At 43.1% G+C, this 19,691-nt stretch overlaps 1 protein-coding gene across 2 annotated transcripts in view; it reads left to right on the top strand.

Moving 5' to 3' along the window:
* specc1la (sperm antigen with calponin homology and coiled-coil domains 1-like a) overlaps positions 1 to 18,983 on the top strand; it is a 42,423-nt gene extending 23,440 nt beyond the window's left edge. For both annotated transcript variants that reach the window (XM_034171281.1, XM_034171282.1), the window contains 13 exons: positions 3,259 to 4,889; positions 5,201 to 5,408; positions 5,546 to 5,619; positions 12,567 to 12,742; positions 13,086 to 13,249; positions 13,338 to 13,456; positions 13,582 to 13,672; positions 14,931 to 15,020; positions 15,113 to 15,272; positions 17,759 to 17,861; positions 17,956 to 18,072; positions 18,176 to 18,235; positions 18,822 to 18,983. In XM_034171281.1, the coding sequence (XP_034027172.1) occupies positions 3,259 to 4,889; positions 5,201 to 5,408; positions 5,546 to 5,619; positions 12,567 to 12,742; positions 13,086 to 13,249; positions 13,338 to 13,456; positions 13,582 to 13,672; positions 14,931 to 15,020; positions 15,113 to 15,272; positions 17,759 to 17,861; positions 17,956 to 18,072; positions 18,176 to 18,235; positions 18,822 to 18,911 (3,083 nt within the window). In that variant the 3' untranslated portion in view covers positions 18,912 to 18,983. The remainder of the gene's footprint in view (positions 1 to 3,258; positions 4,890 to 5,200; positions 5,409 to 5,545; positions 5,620 to 12,566; positions 12,743 to 13,085; positions 13,250 to 13,337; positions 13,457 to 13,581; positions 13,673 to 14,930; positions 15,021 to 15,112; positions 15,273 to 17,758; positions 17,862 to 17,955; positions 18,073 to 18,175; positions 18,236 to 18,821) is intronic.
* Positions 18,984 to 19,691: the final 708 nt, after the last annotated feature.

The following is a 19,691-nucleotide window of genomic DNA, read 5'->3' on the forward strand; positions in this document are numbered from 1 at the left end:
TGGCAATTGGTATTCACACTGCTATGAACACTGCCAGTGTTCATGACAGTGTGAATACCAACCACTGATGATGGGAAACAAATTATCCTATAATGCCTTCTGGCATGTGTGTCTGTAAAACACTTAAACCTTCAAAATTAGTGCATTACTTTAAAACTAAAACATATAGCTGATATTTTCACTTTGTAAAACAACAGAGGTGACGTTAATTTCGGTAACTTGTCTGGAATTAGTTTGTTTAAAATATTAACCATAATTTAAAACTGTCTTGCTGTGCATGACTCATGTGATACATCTGTATGGCTTTAGCTTTTAGCTGTAACTTCCGCTAATTTTTTTTTTTTTTTTTTTTTAGGGGTTTATCAATTTAGCTTTATAAAAGTTAGCTTTTCAGTTAGCTTCGATAACTGTTAATCAGCTAAGTTTTTGGTTAGCTGTGCCCACTACTGGTCAGAACCAGAATTGCATTATGAGTGAAAGAGGAAGGTCAAAGTATTCTGCAGATTTTTATTAACTAGGTCAGTAGAGTCTTGGATACAGCTGGAATATCGTTGTGAAAAATGAGCAGCGGTTTCATGAGCCTCAAATGAGGAGAGCATTGTGAGGGAGTGTCATCTATGACATTGTGGACATGGGGCACATTTGTCTGTGCGTTATCCAGCATGGAGCAGCCTCAGATTTTGACTGGAGAAAGCCAAGGGGGCAGCAACGGTTCACAAGGCTACAGCAGGGAGATGGCTACCTTTGAGAAGTCGAGATGGGTCGGTTGTCTGCTAGGTGGTTGCCATCCAGGACCTGGGGCGGTTCTGTGGTGTGGTGGATGTGACGTGACACGTGTGCATGCCCCAGATTTGAATGGACTTGTTGTTGTTGAATAAACTAGACGGCAGTTAGCGCACCAATGCCTTTTGTCTCAAAGACTTGGAGACCTGGCTCTGCCTCAAAATCTCTTGTATGATCTAGGGATAATTTATTTAAAGTTCTAGATTTTTGTTTTTTGCTTCCCTGCCCCCCTCCCCGTCTAACATTTTTTTTTTTTTTTTTTTTTAAGCCCAGAATTTGTTTGTACACCATAGAGTATTATTTTAGGGGATATTTTGTTGAATCTGTTGGTATTTTTTAGTTATCATAAATCAAGTCTGTCCACCCAGATTCAGCGAATCCAGAAACTTCTCAGATTTTATAATTTTAAATGTAGAGACGTTCTGTTGTACCCCCCAAAAATACACCATTTCAGTATTAAAGAATAAGGTTGGGGGAAAAGTGTGTGTGTGTGTGTGTGTGTGTGTATGTATGTGTAAATATATATATATAATATATATTTATATATAAATATATATATATATATATATATATATATATATTTACACATACATACACACACACACACAGATTAAAACATCCTTTTGGATTATTTAATCGTCACATTACTTTTCTGACTCAAACGGTCCTTAGGCAATTTGGTCAAATCCCACCACTTGTTTTAAGATATTTCAGAGCAGACAAAGGGTGGGTATATAACTGCTGTCATTTTTAATTCTGTTAGGTTGTCAACAGGTTTGCATGTGACCAAAGAGGAATAAAACATATGAAGTGATTAGTTTTCATGTAGTCCTTGTTAAATCCACTATGTACAGTGGTGTTCAGAATAATAGTAGTGCTATGTGACTAAAAAGATTAATCCAGGTTTTGAGTATATTTCTTATTGTTACATGAGAAACAAGGTACCAGTAGATTCTCACAAATCCAACAAGACCAAGCATTCATGATATGCACACTCTTAAGGCTATGAAATTGGGCTATTATTAAAAAAAAAGTAGAAAAGGGGGTGTTCACAATAATAATAGTGTGGCATTCAGTCAGTGAGTTCATCAGTTTTGTGGAACAAACAGGTGTGAATCAGGTGTCCCCTATATAAGAATGAAGCCAGCACTTGTTGAACATGCTTTTCTCTTTGAAAGCCTGAGGAAAATGGGACGTTCAAGACATTGTTCAGAAGAACAGCGTAGTTTGATTAAAAAGTTGATTGGAGAGGGGAAAACCTATACGCAGGTGCAAAAAATTATAGGCTGTTCATCTACAATGATCTCCAATGCTATAAAATGGACAAAAAAAAAAAAACAAAGACGGGTGGAAGAAAACGGAAAACAACCATCAAAATGGATAGAAGAATAACCAGAGTGGCAAAGGCTCACCCATTGATCAGCTCCAGGATGATCAAAGACAGTCTGGAGTTACCTGTAAGTGCTGTGACAGTTAGAAGACGCCTGTGTGAAGCTAATTTATTTGCAAGAATCCCCCTCAAAGTCCCTCTGTTAAATAAAAGACGTGCAGAAGAGGTTACAATTTGCCAAAGAACACATCAACTGGCCTAAAGAGAAATGGAAGAATATTTTGTGGACTGATGAGAGTAAAATTGTCCTTTTTAGGTCCAAGGGCCGCAGACAGTTTGTGAGATGACCCCCAAACTCTGAATTCAAGCCACAGTTCACAGTGAAGACAGTGAAGCATGGTGGTGCAAGCATCATGATATGGGCATGTTTCTCCTACTATGGTGTTGGGCCTATATATCGCATACCAGGTATCATGGATCAATTTGGATATGTCAAAATACTTGAAGAGGTCATGTTGCCTTATGCTGAAGAGGACATGCCCTTGAAATGGGTGTTTCAACAAGACAATGATGCCAAGCACACTAGTAAATGAGCAAAATCTTGATTCCAAACCAACAAAATTAATGCCTCACAGATGTGAAGAAATCATGAAAAACTGTGGTTATACAACTAAATACTAGTTTAGTGATTCACAGGATTGCTAAAAAAGCAGTTTGAACATAATAGTTTTGAGTTTGTAGCATCAACAGCAGATGCTGCTATTATTGTGAACACCCCCTTTTCTACTTTTTTTTTTTACTAATAATCCAATTTCATAGCCTTAAGAGTGTGCATATCATGAATGCATGGTCTTGTTGGATTTGTGAGAATCTACTGGTACCTTGTTTCCCATGTAACAATAAGAAATATACTCAAAACCTGGATTAATCTTTTTAGTCACATAGCACTACTACTATTCTGAACACTACTGTAACTTAAACCACAGTGTTCACTGGGGTGAACCAGAAGAATGGGAATAGCCAAAAGAAAGCATAGAACAACCCTAACCATGAGCTGATTGTGTAGCTGTACCTATAATTTTATCACTTCTGTCTTGTTGAAAATATTTCCCTTTTATTTTTTTAAAATCTCCCCTTTCTTACAGGTACTTCAGCTAAGCGTGCAACATCTTCAACTTTAAAAGACACAAACTCGTCACGAGACCGCCTGCGGACTTCAAGGACCACATCCGTTAAGAAGCAGTTGGTGTCTGGTACTGTAGCAGGAGATGTGGCCTCAGGGAAGCGCTCCCGCAACCTGATCCTGACAGAATCTGAGGGCCGTATGAGCAAGTCTAAATCAGATGGTCAGATCAGTGATAAGGTGGCTTTAGAGGCCAAAGTAAAAGACCTGTTGGGTTTGGCTAAGAGCAAAGATGTGGAAATCCTACACTTGCGTAGTGAACTGAGAGACATGAGGGCTCAGCTTGGCCTGGGAGGGAAGGATGCATCACTACAGGAAGATGTTGCAGAGGAAGAGAAACCTCAGGTTTCAGCCATCACAGCAGCTGATGTGGAGTCCACGCTGCTTCTTTTGCAAGAGCAGAACCAGGCCATCAGAGTGGAACTGAACTTGCTAAAGAGTGAGAACCGTATGCTCAAAGACCGCCTGAACGCACTGGGTTTCTCTCTGGAACAGAGGCTAGACTGTTCTGACAAACTTTTCAGCTATGCCTCACTCAGCCCGGACCTGGCAGGTGGCGGCGGGCAAAGCGACTGTGGTGGCACAGGCATGCTGCCTTCCTCAGTGGAAGGCTCTGCTCCTGGATCATTGGAGGACCTACTCACAGGCCACCAGCACGGAGGCTCAGCAGACAACCTTGATAGTGAATCCAGTGAGGTGTACCAGGCGGTGACGTCTAGCGACGATGCTCTGGATGCACCTTCTGGAGCCTCATCTTCGTCTGAGTCGGAGTGCGCGCCCAGCAGAGAGCGCTCTCGCAGGGGCAGCAGTGGCAATGCCAGTGAGGTTTCAGTAGCCTGTCTCACTGAACGCATTCATCAGATGGAAGAGAACCAGCACAGCACCGCTGAGGAACTTCAGGCCACATTACAAGAGCTGGCTGACCTGCAGCAAATCACCCAGGAGCTGAACGGCGAGAACGAGCGGCTTGGTGAGGAGAAGGTTATCCTCATGGACTCTCTGTGCCAGCAGAGCGACAAGCTAGAACTGTATGGCCGGCAGATTGAGTACCTCCGCTCTTTATTAGATGAGCATCATATCTCCTATGCGTTGGAAGAGGACATCAAGAGTGGTCGCTACATGGAGCTGGAGCAGCGCTACGCTGATCTGGCAGATAATGCCCGCTTTGAGAGAGAACAGTTGCTGGGGGTCCAACAGCACCTCTCCAACACTCTGAAGATGGCTGAACAGGATAACGCAGAGGCCCAGGAGATGATTGGAGCCCTCAAGGAGAGGAACCACCAAATGGAGCGCATCATGGAATCTGAGAGACAGGATCGGACCGCTATGGCAGCTGCCCTTGAAGAATACAAAGCAGCAATGAGCAACGACCAGGCGGAGCTGAGCCGCTGCAGAGCCCAGCTAGACCAAGAGAGGCAGAAGGTGGCAGAACTGTACTCGATTCACACTGCAGGGGACAAAAATGACATCTGCCAGCTGCTGGAAGGTGTGCGGCTGGCAAAGGAAGACGCTGAAGCCAAGGCTGCGAAGATGCAAGAGGAGCTAGAACAAGCTCACGGTGATATCGCTCAACTGCAGGACACTTGTACTAAGGTTAGCTCAAGCTTTCATGTTTTTAAAAAGGATTGAAGGGAGGTTATTAACCCTTTAAAAATCCAATCCAGTATTTGGACAGTGACACTTTTTGTAATTTTGGTAAATGGAGTAGCCAGTTATTGGTATCTGAGTGGCTGTTCAGTTACTAAAGATGGCGCGGTCAAGTGTCGTATACTGTAGATGCTGAATGTATGATCAGAATGACCAAAACAACACTGTTTTAAGAGTTACGTTGATGTGTTAACTTCCACCTCCTGTCAATAATTAAATGAAGAACATGGGAAGCCTTTCTTTATGTGTGTGTGCAGCTGGAAGGAGAATATAGAGACTTCCAAGAGCAGGCGCAGCAGCGGATGGAAGAGCAGGAGCGAGGCCTGGAGAAGCAGCGTGTTGACCTGCAGGAAAAGGACACTGAGATTGCCGACATGAAGGAAACCATCTTTGAGCTGGAGGATGAGGTGGAGCAGCATCGAGCTCTCAAGCTCCATGACAACCTCATCATCACAGACCTGGAGAGTAAGTGAGCTCAATACCCACTGAACAGTGGCACCTGGTGGAGGGTTGAGGAATGTGCATACATGTCAAATAAGAAATTCATATTTTTTTGCTGCATTTAATTAAATGCTGCTGTCATGTGTTGCTACTTATCTCAGATTCAGTGAAGAAGCTGCAGGACCAGAAGCACGATATGGAGAGAGAAATTAAGATTCTTCATCGCCGGCTGAGGGTAAGGGAGCTGCAGTGGGCCGTATGGAACGGAAACGTAAAATGCTTAAGCCCATGTTATATTTGAGTTCAAGGGGCATGTGTCCTTTGTTCCATTTGTTTATCGCCAGGTTTACTCCGATGTAAAGACTGATTTTAATGATGCATGGTGGAGATATGAGGCACAGGGCAACAAAGAATTTATTCAGTTTTTGTTTTTGATGTAATTCCAGGATTTTTTTTTTTCTGTTCCCTTTTTCTTAGCTTTACTTTGTAGGTTTTCCTCAGTTGTCCCTGAAATAATGCAAGGACCTCAGTAAAAAAAAAAGATAAATTAATAACAAAGTCATTGAATTAGAATTTGGGGAGGGTGATCTGACCTAAAATTAATATCACAGTATTTTTTACTTTCTGGTCTGTGACTGTATTGCATTGATATATTGCTAGTTCTATTTCATTTCTCCTGACCACCAGAGGGCTCTGTTTAGCATCTGGATTATTCCTTGCGTGCATGCACCAAGGTAGTCTTATATCAACAAAGTCACGTTAGTGGGCGTGACCTGGGTGACCTCAGCAAACAGTATATGAGAGCATGTCACATGCCATTCATTTCTTTTGGAATCTGTCACCTAGACTCTGAATAACAACCAACTCTGGCGTTCATGCGCACTTCATAAAACCGTACTTACATACGAGGTCTGTTAGAAAAGTATCGGACCTTTTTATTTTTTGCAAAAACCATATGGATTTGAATCATGTGTGATTGCATCAGCCAAGCTTGAACCTTCGTGCGCATGTGTGAGTTTTTTCACGCCTGTCGGTTGCGTCATTCGCCTGTGAGCAGGCTTTGTGTGTGCAGTGGTCCACCCCTCTCGTTGGATTTTTATTGCGAATAAATGTCTGAACGATTTGGAGCTTTGCTGCATCAAATTTTTCCAGAAACTGAGAGACCTCCAGGTGGACACCATTCGGAAAATTCTGTTGGCTTTCAGGGACGATTTTATGGGGATTACACAGATTAAGGAGTGCTCCAGTCGGTTTAAAGACCGCCCACAGCTGCTGAGAGCGCGCTGCGCTCAGAGCGCCGATCGACAGGCTGAATCAACCAGATCATTTCCAACGTGAAGGCTTTGTTGATCCAGGACGTCGTCTGACTTTCACAAAAATGGCAGACGTGGACATCAGTACTTTTTCGGCACATTCCACTGTTACAGGAGTTTTTTCATGGAAAGAAAAGTGGGCGGATGCGCCACCGTGCCATTCATGGCGCGGCACAAAACCACCTCCGTGTTGGTCTCACAGGACGGCTTTCAGACGGCTGTCGGTGGGTTTTCAGTCGTGTGACTAACCGAGAAATTGTGGATGAGCCTGTCCAATCTCAAAGCCGTCCTGTGAGACCAACACGGAGATGGTTTTGTGCCGCGCCATGAACGGCACGGTGGCGCATCTGTCTGCTTTTTTCCATGAAAAAAACTCCTGTAACAGTGGAATGTGCTGAAAAAGTACTGATGTCCACGTCTCCTGTCCCGGATCAACAAAGCCTTCACGTTGGAAATGATCTGGTTGATTCAGCCTGTCGATCGGCGCTCGGAGCACGGCACGCTCTCAGCAGTTGTGGGCGGTCTTTAAACTGGCTGGAGCACTCCTTAATCTGTGTAATCCCCATAAAATCGTCCCTGAAAGCCAACAGAATTTTCCGAATGGTGTCCACCTGGAGGTCTTCACAGTTGCTGGAAAAAATTGATGCAGCAAAGCTCCAAATCGTTCAGACATTTATTCGCAATAAAAATCCGACGAGAGGGGTGGACCACTGCACACACAAAACCTGCTCACAGGCGAATGATGCAACTGACAGGCGTGAAAAAACTCACGCATGCGCACGAAGGTTCAAGCTTGGCTGATGCAATCACACGTGATTCAAATCCATATGGTTTTTGAAAAAAATAAAAAGGTCCAATACTTTTCTAACAGACCTCGTATGTAACTCTTGTTCTGTTTCATTTCTGCAGGGGTGGTGGCCAAGTGGTTAATGCGTTTGGTTTCAGTGCAGAAGGTTCCCACCCCTGCCACATTTCTCCATGTAATGTGGAGTTGCGTCAGGAAGGGCATCCGGCGTAAAACCTGTGCCAATTCAACATGCAGATCCACCTTGGATTTGCTGTGGCGACCCCAAGTGCAAACAAGGGAGCAGCCGAAGGGACTTACTTTAGTTCTATTTCATTTCTCCTGGCCGCCAGAGGGGTAGCACCCGGATGATCCAATGCGCACATGCCCAGAGGTTGCACTATATGACCCCTATAATAATGTTATTGGAGCAAGATTTTAATAGACTATTCTCATTTTTTTATGGTCCTTTTCAAAGTTAAAATGTGGCTGAAAACCTTCAGAGTTTTTTTTCGCAGTTTTACATTTAACAAATGTGTGTTTTTTTTTGTTTTTTTGTTTTTTTTTTGAGCACGTTGCAAACAGCAGAGTCACAGTTTATATATTCATGATCGTTAACTTATGTCTTCCTTCGAAAATGACTTTATAGTCTGTTGCATCAATAAGAAAAGTATTTAACAAGTGTTGTATGGTTTTCTCCAGGGTGTATAAAGCCATATTCATTGGTGAACAGCATGATAACTGATAATGTCCAAGGGACTGAGAATGCCAATCAGTAGTGTTAAATAACAAGTGGAAAACGAGGGATGCTGTTGGAACTAAACTACGGTCAGGTAGACCAACAAAAATTTGCCAGGCAAATTGTTTGGGATGCAAAGAAAAACCCACAAATGATTTCAGCTAAAATATAGGACTCTCTGGAAAAAAAGTGGGGTAGCTGTTTCAAATGCACAATAAGGAGATACTTGAAGAATAATGTGCTGCTTGATCAAGTTACCAGAAGAAAGAAATTAGTAGCAAAAAAGTATCCTACTTACAATATGTCAGTACAGATAACAAAGTCATTTGGAGTGAACTGGAACTTTTTGGCCACAACCATAAATGTTGCATGTGGAGAGGAATCAGCAAAGCCTATGATGAAAGGTACACCCTTCCTACTGTTAAGCACAGAGGTGGATCACTGATGTTTTGGGGGTGTGTGAGCTACAAAGCCACAGGAAACTTGGTCAAAATTGATGGCAGGATGAATGCAGCATGTTATCAGAACATACTGGAGGAAAAGTTGCACTCATCAGCCCGGAAGCTGCGCATGGGATGTACGAACATGGCAATGTTGACCTGTCATTGGTTACAGCAAAATAAAGTGACGGTTCTGGAGTGACCATCTCAATCTCCTGACCTCAATATCATTCAGCACATTTGAGATCTCTCGGGAGATCTCAAACATGCAGTTCATGCAAGACAGCCCGGGAATTTACAGAAACTGGAGGCTTTTTGCCAAGAAGAATGGAGAGCTTTGCCATCAGAGTAAATAAAGAGCCTCGTCCACAACTACCACAAAAGACTCAAAGCTGTCATTGATGTTAAAGGGGGCAATGCATAGTATTAAGAACTGGGGTGTGTAAACCTTTGAGAATAACTGTACCTGCACTTACATATCTTATTTACTGAAATACTAAAATATGTCTTGACCCCAGCTCTGTTCTGCATCGACTCGATTCACAGAAAAAATGTGCGACTTTGTTCTAACCAGTTGCCATTTCACGTACAGTTGTATGTAAAAGTTTGGGCATCCCTGATTATTTCCATGACTTTCCTTTATAAATCATTGGTTGTTTGGATCAGCACTTTCAGTTAATTATATCCTATAGCAGACAAACACACTAATATTTGAGAAGTGAAATGAAGTTTATAGGATTTACAGAAAGTGTGCAATAATTCTTTAAACAAAATTGAGCAGGTGCATAAATTTGGGCACCCCAACAGAAAAAATACATCAATATTTAGTAGATCCTCCCTTTTTCAGAAATGACAGCCTCTAAAACACTTCCTGTAGCTTCCAATGAGAGTCTGGATTCTGGTTGAAGGTATTTTGGACCATTCTTTACAAATATCTCCAGTTAAGTCAGGTTTATTGGTTTCCGAGCGTGGACAGCTCGCTTAAAATCACTCCACAGATTTTCAATAATATTCAGGTCTGGGGACTGAGATGGCCATTCCAGAACGTTGTAGTTGTTCTTCTGCATGAAAACCTTAGTAGATTTTGAGCAGGGTTTAGTGTCGTTGTCTTCTTGAAAGATCCAGCCCCGCGCAACTTGAACTTTGTCACTGATTCTTGAACATTGTTCTCAAGAATCTGCTGATAACACTGTTTCTTTCTCTTTTTGCTCTGTATGCACCACTCTGCATTTAATCTCTGCTCTCATCCACAGCATGTCTTTTTCCTGATTCTCTCCCCTCAGCCCCAACCAATCCCAGCAGAAGACTGCCCCTCCCTGAGCCTGGTTCTGCTGGAGGTTTTTTCCTGTTAAAAGGGAGTTTTTCCTTCCCACTGTCACTAAGTGCTTGCTTACAGGGGGTCGTTTTGACCGTTGGGGTTTTTCTGTAATTATTGTATGGCTTTTGCCTTACAATATAAAGCGCCTTGGGGCAACTGTTTGTTGTGATTTGGCGCTATATAAATAAAATTGATTTGATATTGACTGGAATCCATGTGACCCTCAACTTTAACAAGATTCCCAGTACCTGCACTGGCCACACAGCCCCACAGCATGATGGAACCACCTCCAAATTTTACTGTAGGTAGCAAGTGTTTTTCTTGGAATGCTGTTCTTTTTCAGCCATGCATACCTCCCCTTGTTATGTCCAAATAACTCAATTTTAGATTCATCAGTCCACAGCGCCTTATTCCAAAACCAAGCTGGCTTGTCCAAATGTGCTTTATCATACCTCAAGCAACTCTGTTTGTGGTGTGTATTCAGAAAAGGCTTCCTCTGCATTACAGCATCTCTTTGTGCAAAGTGTGCTGTATAGTTAAACGATGCACAGAGACACTATCTGCAGCAAGATCATGTTGTAGGTCTTTGGAGCAGGTCTGCGGGTTGACTACGACTGTTCTCACCATCCTTTGCTTCAGCTTATCTGAGATTTTTCTTGGCCTGCCACTTCGGGCCTTAACTAGTACTGTGCCTGTTGTCTTCCATTTCCTCACTATGTTCCTCACAGTGGAAACTGACAGCTGAAATCTCTGAGATAGCTTTTTGTATCTTTCCCCTAAACCAAATGTTGAACAGTCTTTGTTTTCAGGACATTTGAGAGTTGTTTAGAGACTCCCATGTTTCCACTAATTAGAAGAGATGCAAAGAGGAGAAACATTTGCAAATGTCCTCCTTAAATACCCTTTCTCATGATTGGATTCACCTGTGTAAGGAGGTCAAGAGTCAGTGAGCTTACCAAACCAAATTTGTGTTCCAATAATTAGTGCTAAATGTATTCAAATCAATAAAATGACAAGGGTGCCCAAATTTATGCACCTGCCAAATTTTGTTTAAATAATTATTGCACACTTTCTGTAAATACTAGAAACTTCATTTCACTTCTCAAATATCAGTGTGCTTGTCTACTATATGATATATTTAACTGAAATTTCTGATCCAGACAACCAATGATTTACAAGGTCTGTCAATAAAGTATAGGTCCTTTTAATTTTTTTCAAAAACTATATGGATTTCATTCATATGTTTTTACGTCAGATATGCTTGAACCCTCGTGTGCATGCGTGAGTTTTTCCACGCCTGTTGGTTACGTCATTCGCCTGTGAGCACTCCTTGTGGGAGGAGTCGTCCAGCCCCTCGTCGGAATTCCTTTGTCTGAGAAGTTGCTGATAGACTGGCGCTTTGTTTGATCAAAATTTTTTCTAAACCTGTGAGGCACATCGAAGTGGACACGGTTCGAAAAATTAACCTGGTTTTCGGTGAAAATTTTAACGGCTGATGAGAGATTTTGAGGCGATACTGTCGCTTTAAGGACTTCCCACGCGCCTGGGACGGTGCCGTTGTCAGCCTGTTTTAAGCTGAAAACCTCCACATTTCATGCTCTATTGATCCAGGACATCGTGAGAGAACAGAGAAGTTTCAGAAGAAGTCGGTTTCAGCATTTTATCCGGATATTCCACTGTTAAAGGAGATTTTTTTTAATGAAAGACGTGCGGACGGATTGCAGCGTCGGCTCGCAGCCGCCGCGACGCTCCTCCACAGGAAAAACACCTCTGTTGGAATCCTTAAGGACAAGTTGGAACATGCCCAACTGTTAAACAATTTCTCAGATACTCACTCCACTGAAAGCCATCAAAAGCCGCCTGGATTTTACAAATGGTTATCAACACGGAGGTGTTTTTCCTGTGCCGCCGCACCGCGCCGGCTGCGTCCCGACGCGCGGACCCGTCCGCACGTCTTTCATTAAAAAAATCTCCTTTAACAGTGGAATATCCGGATAAAATGCTGAAACCGACTTCTTCTGAAACTTCTCTGTTCTCTCACGACGTCCTGGATCAATAGAGCCTGAAATGTGGAGGTTTTCAGCTTGAAACAGGCTGACGACGGCGCCTCGGAGCGCTGCGCGACGTCCCACTGCGTGGGAAGTCCTTATAGCGACAGTATCACCTCAAAATCTCTCATCAGCCGTTAAAAGTTTCACCGAAAACCAGCTTAATTTTTCGAACCGTGTCCACTTCGATGTGTCTCACAGGTTTAGAAAAAATTTTGATCAAACAAAGCGCCAGTCTGTCAGCAACTTCTCAGACAAAGGAATTACGACGAGGGGCTGGACGACTCCTCCCACAAGGAGTGTTCACAGGCGAATGACGTCACCGACAGGCGTGGAAAAACTCACGCATGTGCACGAGGGTTCAAGCATGTCTGACGTAAAAACATATGAATGAAATCCATATAGTTTTTGAAAAAAATAAAAAGGACCTATACTTTGACAGCCCTCGTATAAAGGAAAATCATGAAAATTATCAGGGGTGCCCAAACTTTTGCATACAGCTGTAAATGCCTTTAAACATGTTATTGTGTGTCTCTGCAGGAGGAGTCGATGGAGTGGCGTCAGTTCCAGGCTGATCTCCAGACAGCTGTTGTGATTGCGAATGACATCAAGTCGGAAGCACAAGAAGAAATTGGAGACTTGCGGCGCCGGTTGCAGGAAGCTCAGGAGAAGAATGAGAAGCTGAGTAAGGAACTGGATGAGGTCAAGAGCCGCAAGTAAGAGCCCACAGAAAGAAACGAAAGTTTGGACGTGTTTCAGCAGTCACTTTGACATCAGCTGTCTTATGTTTCCACACAACACAAGGGAAAATTTATATTTGCTTATTTGATGAGTCACGAACATGAAAAGCAGTTTGTTTGCAAAGTCTCCCACAGTTCCTTATTTTTGGACTACTCCTGCTAATAGCCAAACTGATTTAAAAAATCCTAGGTACCTTGACAAAAATAATTAGGCAGTGTGTGTCGAGAATCTGATTAGTCTTCTGTACTGGAATGAACCAAACATGATTAACAAGAACTAATTTGGAAAATAAAGAAAAGGGTCCTGTGTGTTTCTCAGGCAGGAGGAGGAACGAGGCAGAGTGTACAACTACATGAATGCTGTGGAGCGTGACCTGGCTGCACTCAGACAGGGGATGGGCCTCAGCCGCCGCTCCTCCACCTCCTCGGAGCCTTCGCCCACAGTCAAAACGCTCATCAAGAGCTTCGACAGCGCCTCACAAGGTATCTCGCAACACGAATGTACAGACCACAGTCTTCTTCATGCCTAAGCTGACCGCAGTGTAGTAACGGTAGTCTTCTGTTAAATTAGGTCCAGCTCCCAACGGCACCTCTGTGGCTCCAACGACTTCTGCTGCTCCTCTCTCACGAACCCCCCTCAGTCCCAGCCCAATGAAGACCCCTCCAGCTGCAGCAGTTACACCCATACAGGTACACGTTGAAAAGACGTGTTTTTTTTTCACATAATTGCATGTCACTTATATGAAGGTTAAGGGTTTTAAAAAGTATTCTCACCAGTGAGCAGATCCATCAGCCTAGACTGTTTTATGTTTCAGAGACACACCATAACTGGGTCTATGTCAGCAGCCAAGCCGCTGTCGTCTCTGACTGACAAGAGGTCCAGTTACACGGACCTCACCATGCCACGTAAGTCAGCCGTCACACAAACAGTCCGCGCACTCTTACTTACAAATACAGTCTGTGTTGTTTTCAAAATCACTGTGGTCCTCTGTATCAGGGGTGCGCATGAGATCCACCAGAGGTTTAGTCTCTACACCAGGACTCCACCAGTCCAACCCTGGTCCTGGCGATCACCTGTGTATTTTTATTTATTTATTTATTTTTAATCCCCTAATGATCGTAATGCTGAAAGGGAGATACACACCATGTTTCCATTTATGTGTGTCACACTTTGTTGTGCACCTGATCATCTTAAGAGTGCATATCTGATGAGTTTGAAATTAAATGTGATTGGGTTTGACCAAGCTCCTCAAAGCTTTCTTCACTTTAATGAACAGAGGTTTTATTATTATTTTTATTGCCGTCATCATCCCCTGCCAGACGTTGTTTTTTGCACAAGTATCAGCTCAGTGTGACTCCTCACCTATCCAGTAACCTGTGGGGCTTCTTGGAGCACTGCTAATGACTTCACAATCGGTTCTCGCCAGCGTCCAGACCTCTTTGTTGCATTAACATCGTTTCTTGCATTTGTCCCTCACTGGTCTTTGCACGGCTGGAACATCTGGAGATGTGACCATAAAATTTCAGTTTCCTCCTCAGTATGACTCTGGGATCATAATGACCCATTTTGAGTTTGCCAGGGAGCACGTCTAAAAGCCTCTTTGTTGCTTAATTTTCTGTTTTCTTCTGTGCATCATCCAGAACTGATACAGGCTGGCAGCAGCAATAAAAGTAAAAACTGACTTTAATCAGGTGTGAATAGAATGGCGAGAGCCTAAAAATGTGAGATGATCACGAGGAGCACCATTGTTGACCTCTGCCTCAAGTGGTTAAGGCGAGCTTTAGCTTTTTCATGAGAAACAAACAGGTCACTTTCCCCCAGAGGCCTGGAGTTTGGAGTGAGCAGATTCACTGTATGTTGATGTCAAGGTTTGGTTATTTAAAGCGTAACAGTCTTCAAGGGGCAGATAATGAGCTGTTTTATAGTTTCCCTCAGTTCATTCTCACCAGTTGTCTAAGTGTTTCATGCTAACGTGCAGCCTTGGACATAGCTGCCAGTGTTTTGGTTTATTTTTCCTGTGATTTATTGTTTCTTGCTGAGTAATTTGACCTCATTCATTGGTATTCTGTGAACCCGGCGGTTGGAATGTTTCCTGTTACGTTTGATTTCAGAGGAAGCCCTTCTGCACGCTTGCGTACTATAAGTGAAATATTGTTTCCACAGCTGAACACCTCCTCAGAGGAGCATCGACTAGCCGTCCTCCTTCTGTCCTCCAGAGGAGCTCAAACATGGATTCCACCAAGACCATGTCAGGTAAGAGAAAGTAAAACAACACAAACAATCCTGTCGCCATTTAACTTTCCAAAAAGGTAAAGTTTGTACTTTTTTTTTATGATTGTGGGCAGTGTCCCGCCGGAGCAGCGAGGAGATAAAGAGAGACATGTCTGCCTCAGACGGGACCTCCTCATCCTCCATTATGGCCATGGGTGCATCCTCCTCCCCACTCTCCCTGTCCTCATCCTCACCCACAGCGTCCATCACACCCACAGCGCGCAGCCGCCTGAGGTAATGTGACACATTTGTCTCTGACAAGCAGTCAGAGACAAATTAAGTGCTGACACGCGGCATATCCACAAAGCATAAGTCACGTTGCACAATCCCCACACTGGTAACCCATCCACCGGAATGTTGTGCCCCATCTAGATTTCTTGTTTGTGTCAGAATTTGTAATGTGGAACAACTGTAGGGTTTTTTTCAACTTTTAACAATGTAGTTAACAGACAAAGTAGCTGTTGGGTTCGTTACAGCAGGTCATCAGTCTAACCTCTGTGTCCTCTTAATCTTTCTCCGTCGTACCAAACTACCTGCATGTCCTCCCTCAGCACATCCATAAACCTCGTCTTTGGCTTCCTCCTTCTCCTCCTCCTGCCTGGTGGCTCCATCCTCAGCATCCTTCTCCCTGTGTACCCCACATTCCTTCTGTGCACATGTCCAAACCATCTCAGTCTCGCCTTTGACTTTGTCTTCAAATCATCCTACCTGTGCTGTCCGTCTGATATGTTCATTCCTAATCCTGTCCATCCTCGTCTCTCCCAAAGAGAACTGCAGCATCTTCAGCTCAGTCTCTAAGCCGTATAACAGAGCCGGTCTCACTACAGTCTTGTAAACTTTCCCTTTCACCCTTGTAGCTGCCTTTTTTCAAAAAAATCACTCCTGTCTCCATGGGAGTGATTTGTTAAAGGTTAAAGTCTGTGTTTTTGTCTCTACTATAGCTTACAGAAATCCAATGTAAACTCTATGGGGTGGGTGATATAGCCTCAAAATTATCATATTTCAAAGAAATTCACCATAATATCAGTGTTTTTCTTTGAAAATTTAGCAAGGGGGTGACACCAGATGCGACTGAGCAGGGGGATGGTGCAGAAGGGTGGAGGGCCCCCTTCTGTGGTGGGGAGCTTTTGCCACGTTTTTAATATTTTGGAAAAAAATATGCTGTTTATTTCAAGCGGGCTTGCTATTTCCTGGCATCAATGTTAGAATCGATCACCATGGGGAAGTCTGTATGGTAGGACTAACGCTTAAAAAAACAAAAAAAACTAAAACAAATTGGCATTTCAGCAAGGGGGCGTGGCACCCCCATTTCCTAGTTTAGAAAACCCCCTAATAATATTTGCAATTATCTAGAAAGAAATACTGAGTCATGAGGCTGACAGGCTGCTCTCATGGTCAGGCATGATTCAGTTGTTGTTGTTGTGTATGCTAGAAGGTAAATGCAAAATTGCACAATTTGAAATAGTAAAATATAAAGGTGCTTAATGGAAATCACGTGTTTTTCCAAACAACATAACTATGGGACTATTTAGCAGGACTATTGGAATTACAGTTCAGTGCAGTTTCAAGTAATTTGGTGGACAGCATTCTGATGTTAGTCCAAAACTGTCACTGCTGAATGTGTAACTCAGTTACTCAGCGGTCAGTTAGGACATCAGTCTTACAAAAGTATGATTTCTCTGTCTGACTCTTGTAAATCCGGGGAGGTCTGGGCACCCAGACAAACAATAGTGCAGGCTGCCAGTGCGTTTGTGCTGGTTTCAAATCTGCCTTGGGTGAGTGTCGCACGTGCTAGCTACCAAGTCAGTTTGACCAAGGGTGGAGCTGAGCTCCATTACATACATCTGCACACAGTAGAACCTGTTCTGGATGTCTGTGTAGGATCTGTCTCATTTTAAAATTTGTAGGTCTGGACAGTGAGTGGATTTAAAAGCATTCCATCACAAATGAGTTGGGTGCAGCCCTCTCCCCTTCCCCGCTAAATGGGAGGAGATGAGCTCCAGAAAAAACATTACTAAGAAAACTATGAAGAGAAACATTGCCAACCAAATAAGAACATACAAGCAACTGAGTAAAAGAGTGGACCGCTTGCCAAACACAACAGTGCCATCTTGCTACTCCCTTAATCTGGACTGGAATTTTTTTTGAAATCCCCTAAGGGTTTATCTCTGTATTATCAAGGTTATGACTCAGCTCTAGTAAATACATCATTCAGGTTTAATGATTTTTGTTGTAAAGGAGCAAAGTTGTTTTAAGTTATTTTAGAGTTGACATTACTATGTCATGGTTTTGTTGACATTTACCTGCACCTGCTTTAGAGAGAAGTTATTTTGATCACTGTTGTTGGACTTACAGACTCTTGATGGACATGTATTCACTGCCATCTGCTGTTTGATTGTGATGGTACATGTTCAGCCAATGCTCTAGATCATAGGTGTCAAACTGATTCCAGAAAGGTTTCCTTTGTCATCATCCACTCCACCCGCTGATTTCACTGGTTAACATCACTTTGAGCAGATGGGTCATCAGTGGGTGGTTAAAAAGGAAACCTGCACCCTCTCAGCCCTTCTGGAATCAGTTTGAGACCTACTCGTATGATCAAGATACTCCAATGTCTTATCCAGATCAGTCACATATAGCACTAAATCTGTTTGTGTGTTTTATTTATTTATTTATTTTTTGACAGTTTTGATCTTAAATATTTTCCAATTCAATCACAGAGAAGAGAGGAAGGACCCACTGTCTGCGCTGGCCAGAGAGTACGGCGGTTCCAAGAGAAATGCTTTGTTGAAGTGGTGCCAGAAGAAAACCGAGGGTTATCAGGTTTGACATTCTGTTGCATCACCATCATTTTTTTTTATGTAAAATGCAGAAAAAAAGGGAGTGGTTGTAAATGGCTCATTGCTCTGTTTTCCAGAATATTGATATCACCAACTTCAGCAGCAGCTGGAATGACGGGCTTGCTTTCTGCGCTGTACTTCACACCTACCTGCCTGCCCACATCCCGTACCAGGAGCTGACCAGCCAAGAAAAGGCAAGTAAAGCTCCCGACAAATCCCCAAACTGTAAACCATAGAGACGCTGCCGTGAGAGCAGCTCTTCTACTCTGTGTGACGTCCACTTTCTCTCTTTCTCAGAGGAGAAACTTTACTTTAGCCTTCCAGGCAGCAGAGAGTGTGGGGATCAAATGCACTTTGGTAAGCATTTATAAATAAAAGTACTGGAGCTAACAATTATTAACCCTCTCTACTCCAAGCAGTTTGGCTTTGTTTTTTGTGTGTGTGTGTGTGTGTGTGTGTGTGTGTGTGTGTGTGTGTGTGTGTGTGTGTGTGTGTGTGTGTGTGTGTGTGTGTGTGTGTGTGTGTGTGTGTGTTAGCGTCACATTTTTACTCACAGACTTCATTTTTTCATTGTACCTACAAGTCCTGCACCTCAGTAGAAATGACACACACACTCATGGCTGGATAAATTATTGTTCATTTTTGGTCATTTTAAAAGAAGTGAGACATGTTGAATATTTTTATTTTAATAAACATAACTTTTAGTTTGATGGTATGACGGTTATATTTTGTCAGCATGCCCCACCTCTTAATCTTTTTGAATCTTGTCCTCGGATGTTGAAGTTACATGCAGGATATCCTAGAAGCTGGTAAATGAATGAAGTGGTTTCTGTGAGAGGAATTGAAGAGTTGGTCTGAGGCAAAGTTGTGAAGTTTTTAATCCATTGATTTGTTGGTAATTTTTCTCTCTGCCTGTGTCACTGAGTGCTTTTCTCTGTTGTAGGACATTAACGAGATGGTGCACACAGAGAGACCAGACTGGCAAAACGTTATGACATACGTCACAGCCATCTATAAATACTTTGAGACCTGACTTCACCAAGATGCCACCCAGCTTCTGCAACACAATTGGAGCCAATGCCGACCCATCTGAGCACTCGGAAGCCTTTTACCCACCATCCTTCAACCGTTACGCACCACTTACCCCGCAAACACCCACTTAGGCTGCATGCTGACCCGCTTTTCTCTGTAGTTAGCCAAAGTTAAGGCGGGTCAGGAACCCTGTGGAGGCTTGCAGCTTGGCAACCAGCTTCATGCATTACTGTCATTGGTCATGGCGGTAGCTGTGTGCCTGCATCTGTTACATTGGTAAGCTACGAGATGAGATTCTCATCAAAGTGTGAACTGACCTGGAGGTCATCTTTTCCTTCAGTCTGAAGGAACATCATGGAAAATAAAACAAGTCTGTGCCTTCTACCTGTTTCAGACCCAAACGTGGGGATGATTTATGTGGCCTGAAGAACAAGGACTGAATTTAGGAAACGATTTGTAGACATCTGCAGTGGTTGTGGCACAACTCCATGCAAACTCCCACGTAGACAGCCAAAGGTCTAGATTCGCAGTGTCGTTATCGTGTATAATTGGATGAAAACAGCATGAGAAGTGTTGAGTTGTATGTAGAAAAATTAGAACACTCTATACTTTGTAGACATCACCACTGTACCTGCAGGAGGTGCTGTCTGCTCCTGCCAACGATGGCAAAAGGAAAAGCGAGTGTTTTTAATATTCTGTTGCGATTAAAATGCACATTATCAACCTGTTAACACAATGTAAACTGCTCAATTTGCTGTTCGCAGTTGTGAATCTTGCAGTC

Source organism: Thalassophryne amazonica, chromosome 5 (genome assembly GCF_902500255.1).
Source record: "Thalassophryne amazonica chromosome 5, fThaAma1.1, whole genome shotgun sequence".
Taxonomy (NCBI): domain Eukaryota; kingdom Metazoa; phylum Chordata; class Actinopteri; order Batrachoidiformes; family Batrachoididae; genus Thalassophryne; species Thalassophryne amazonica.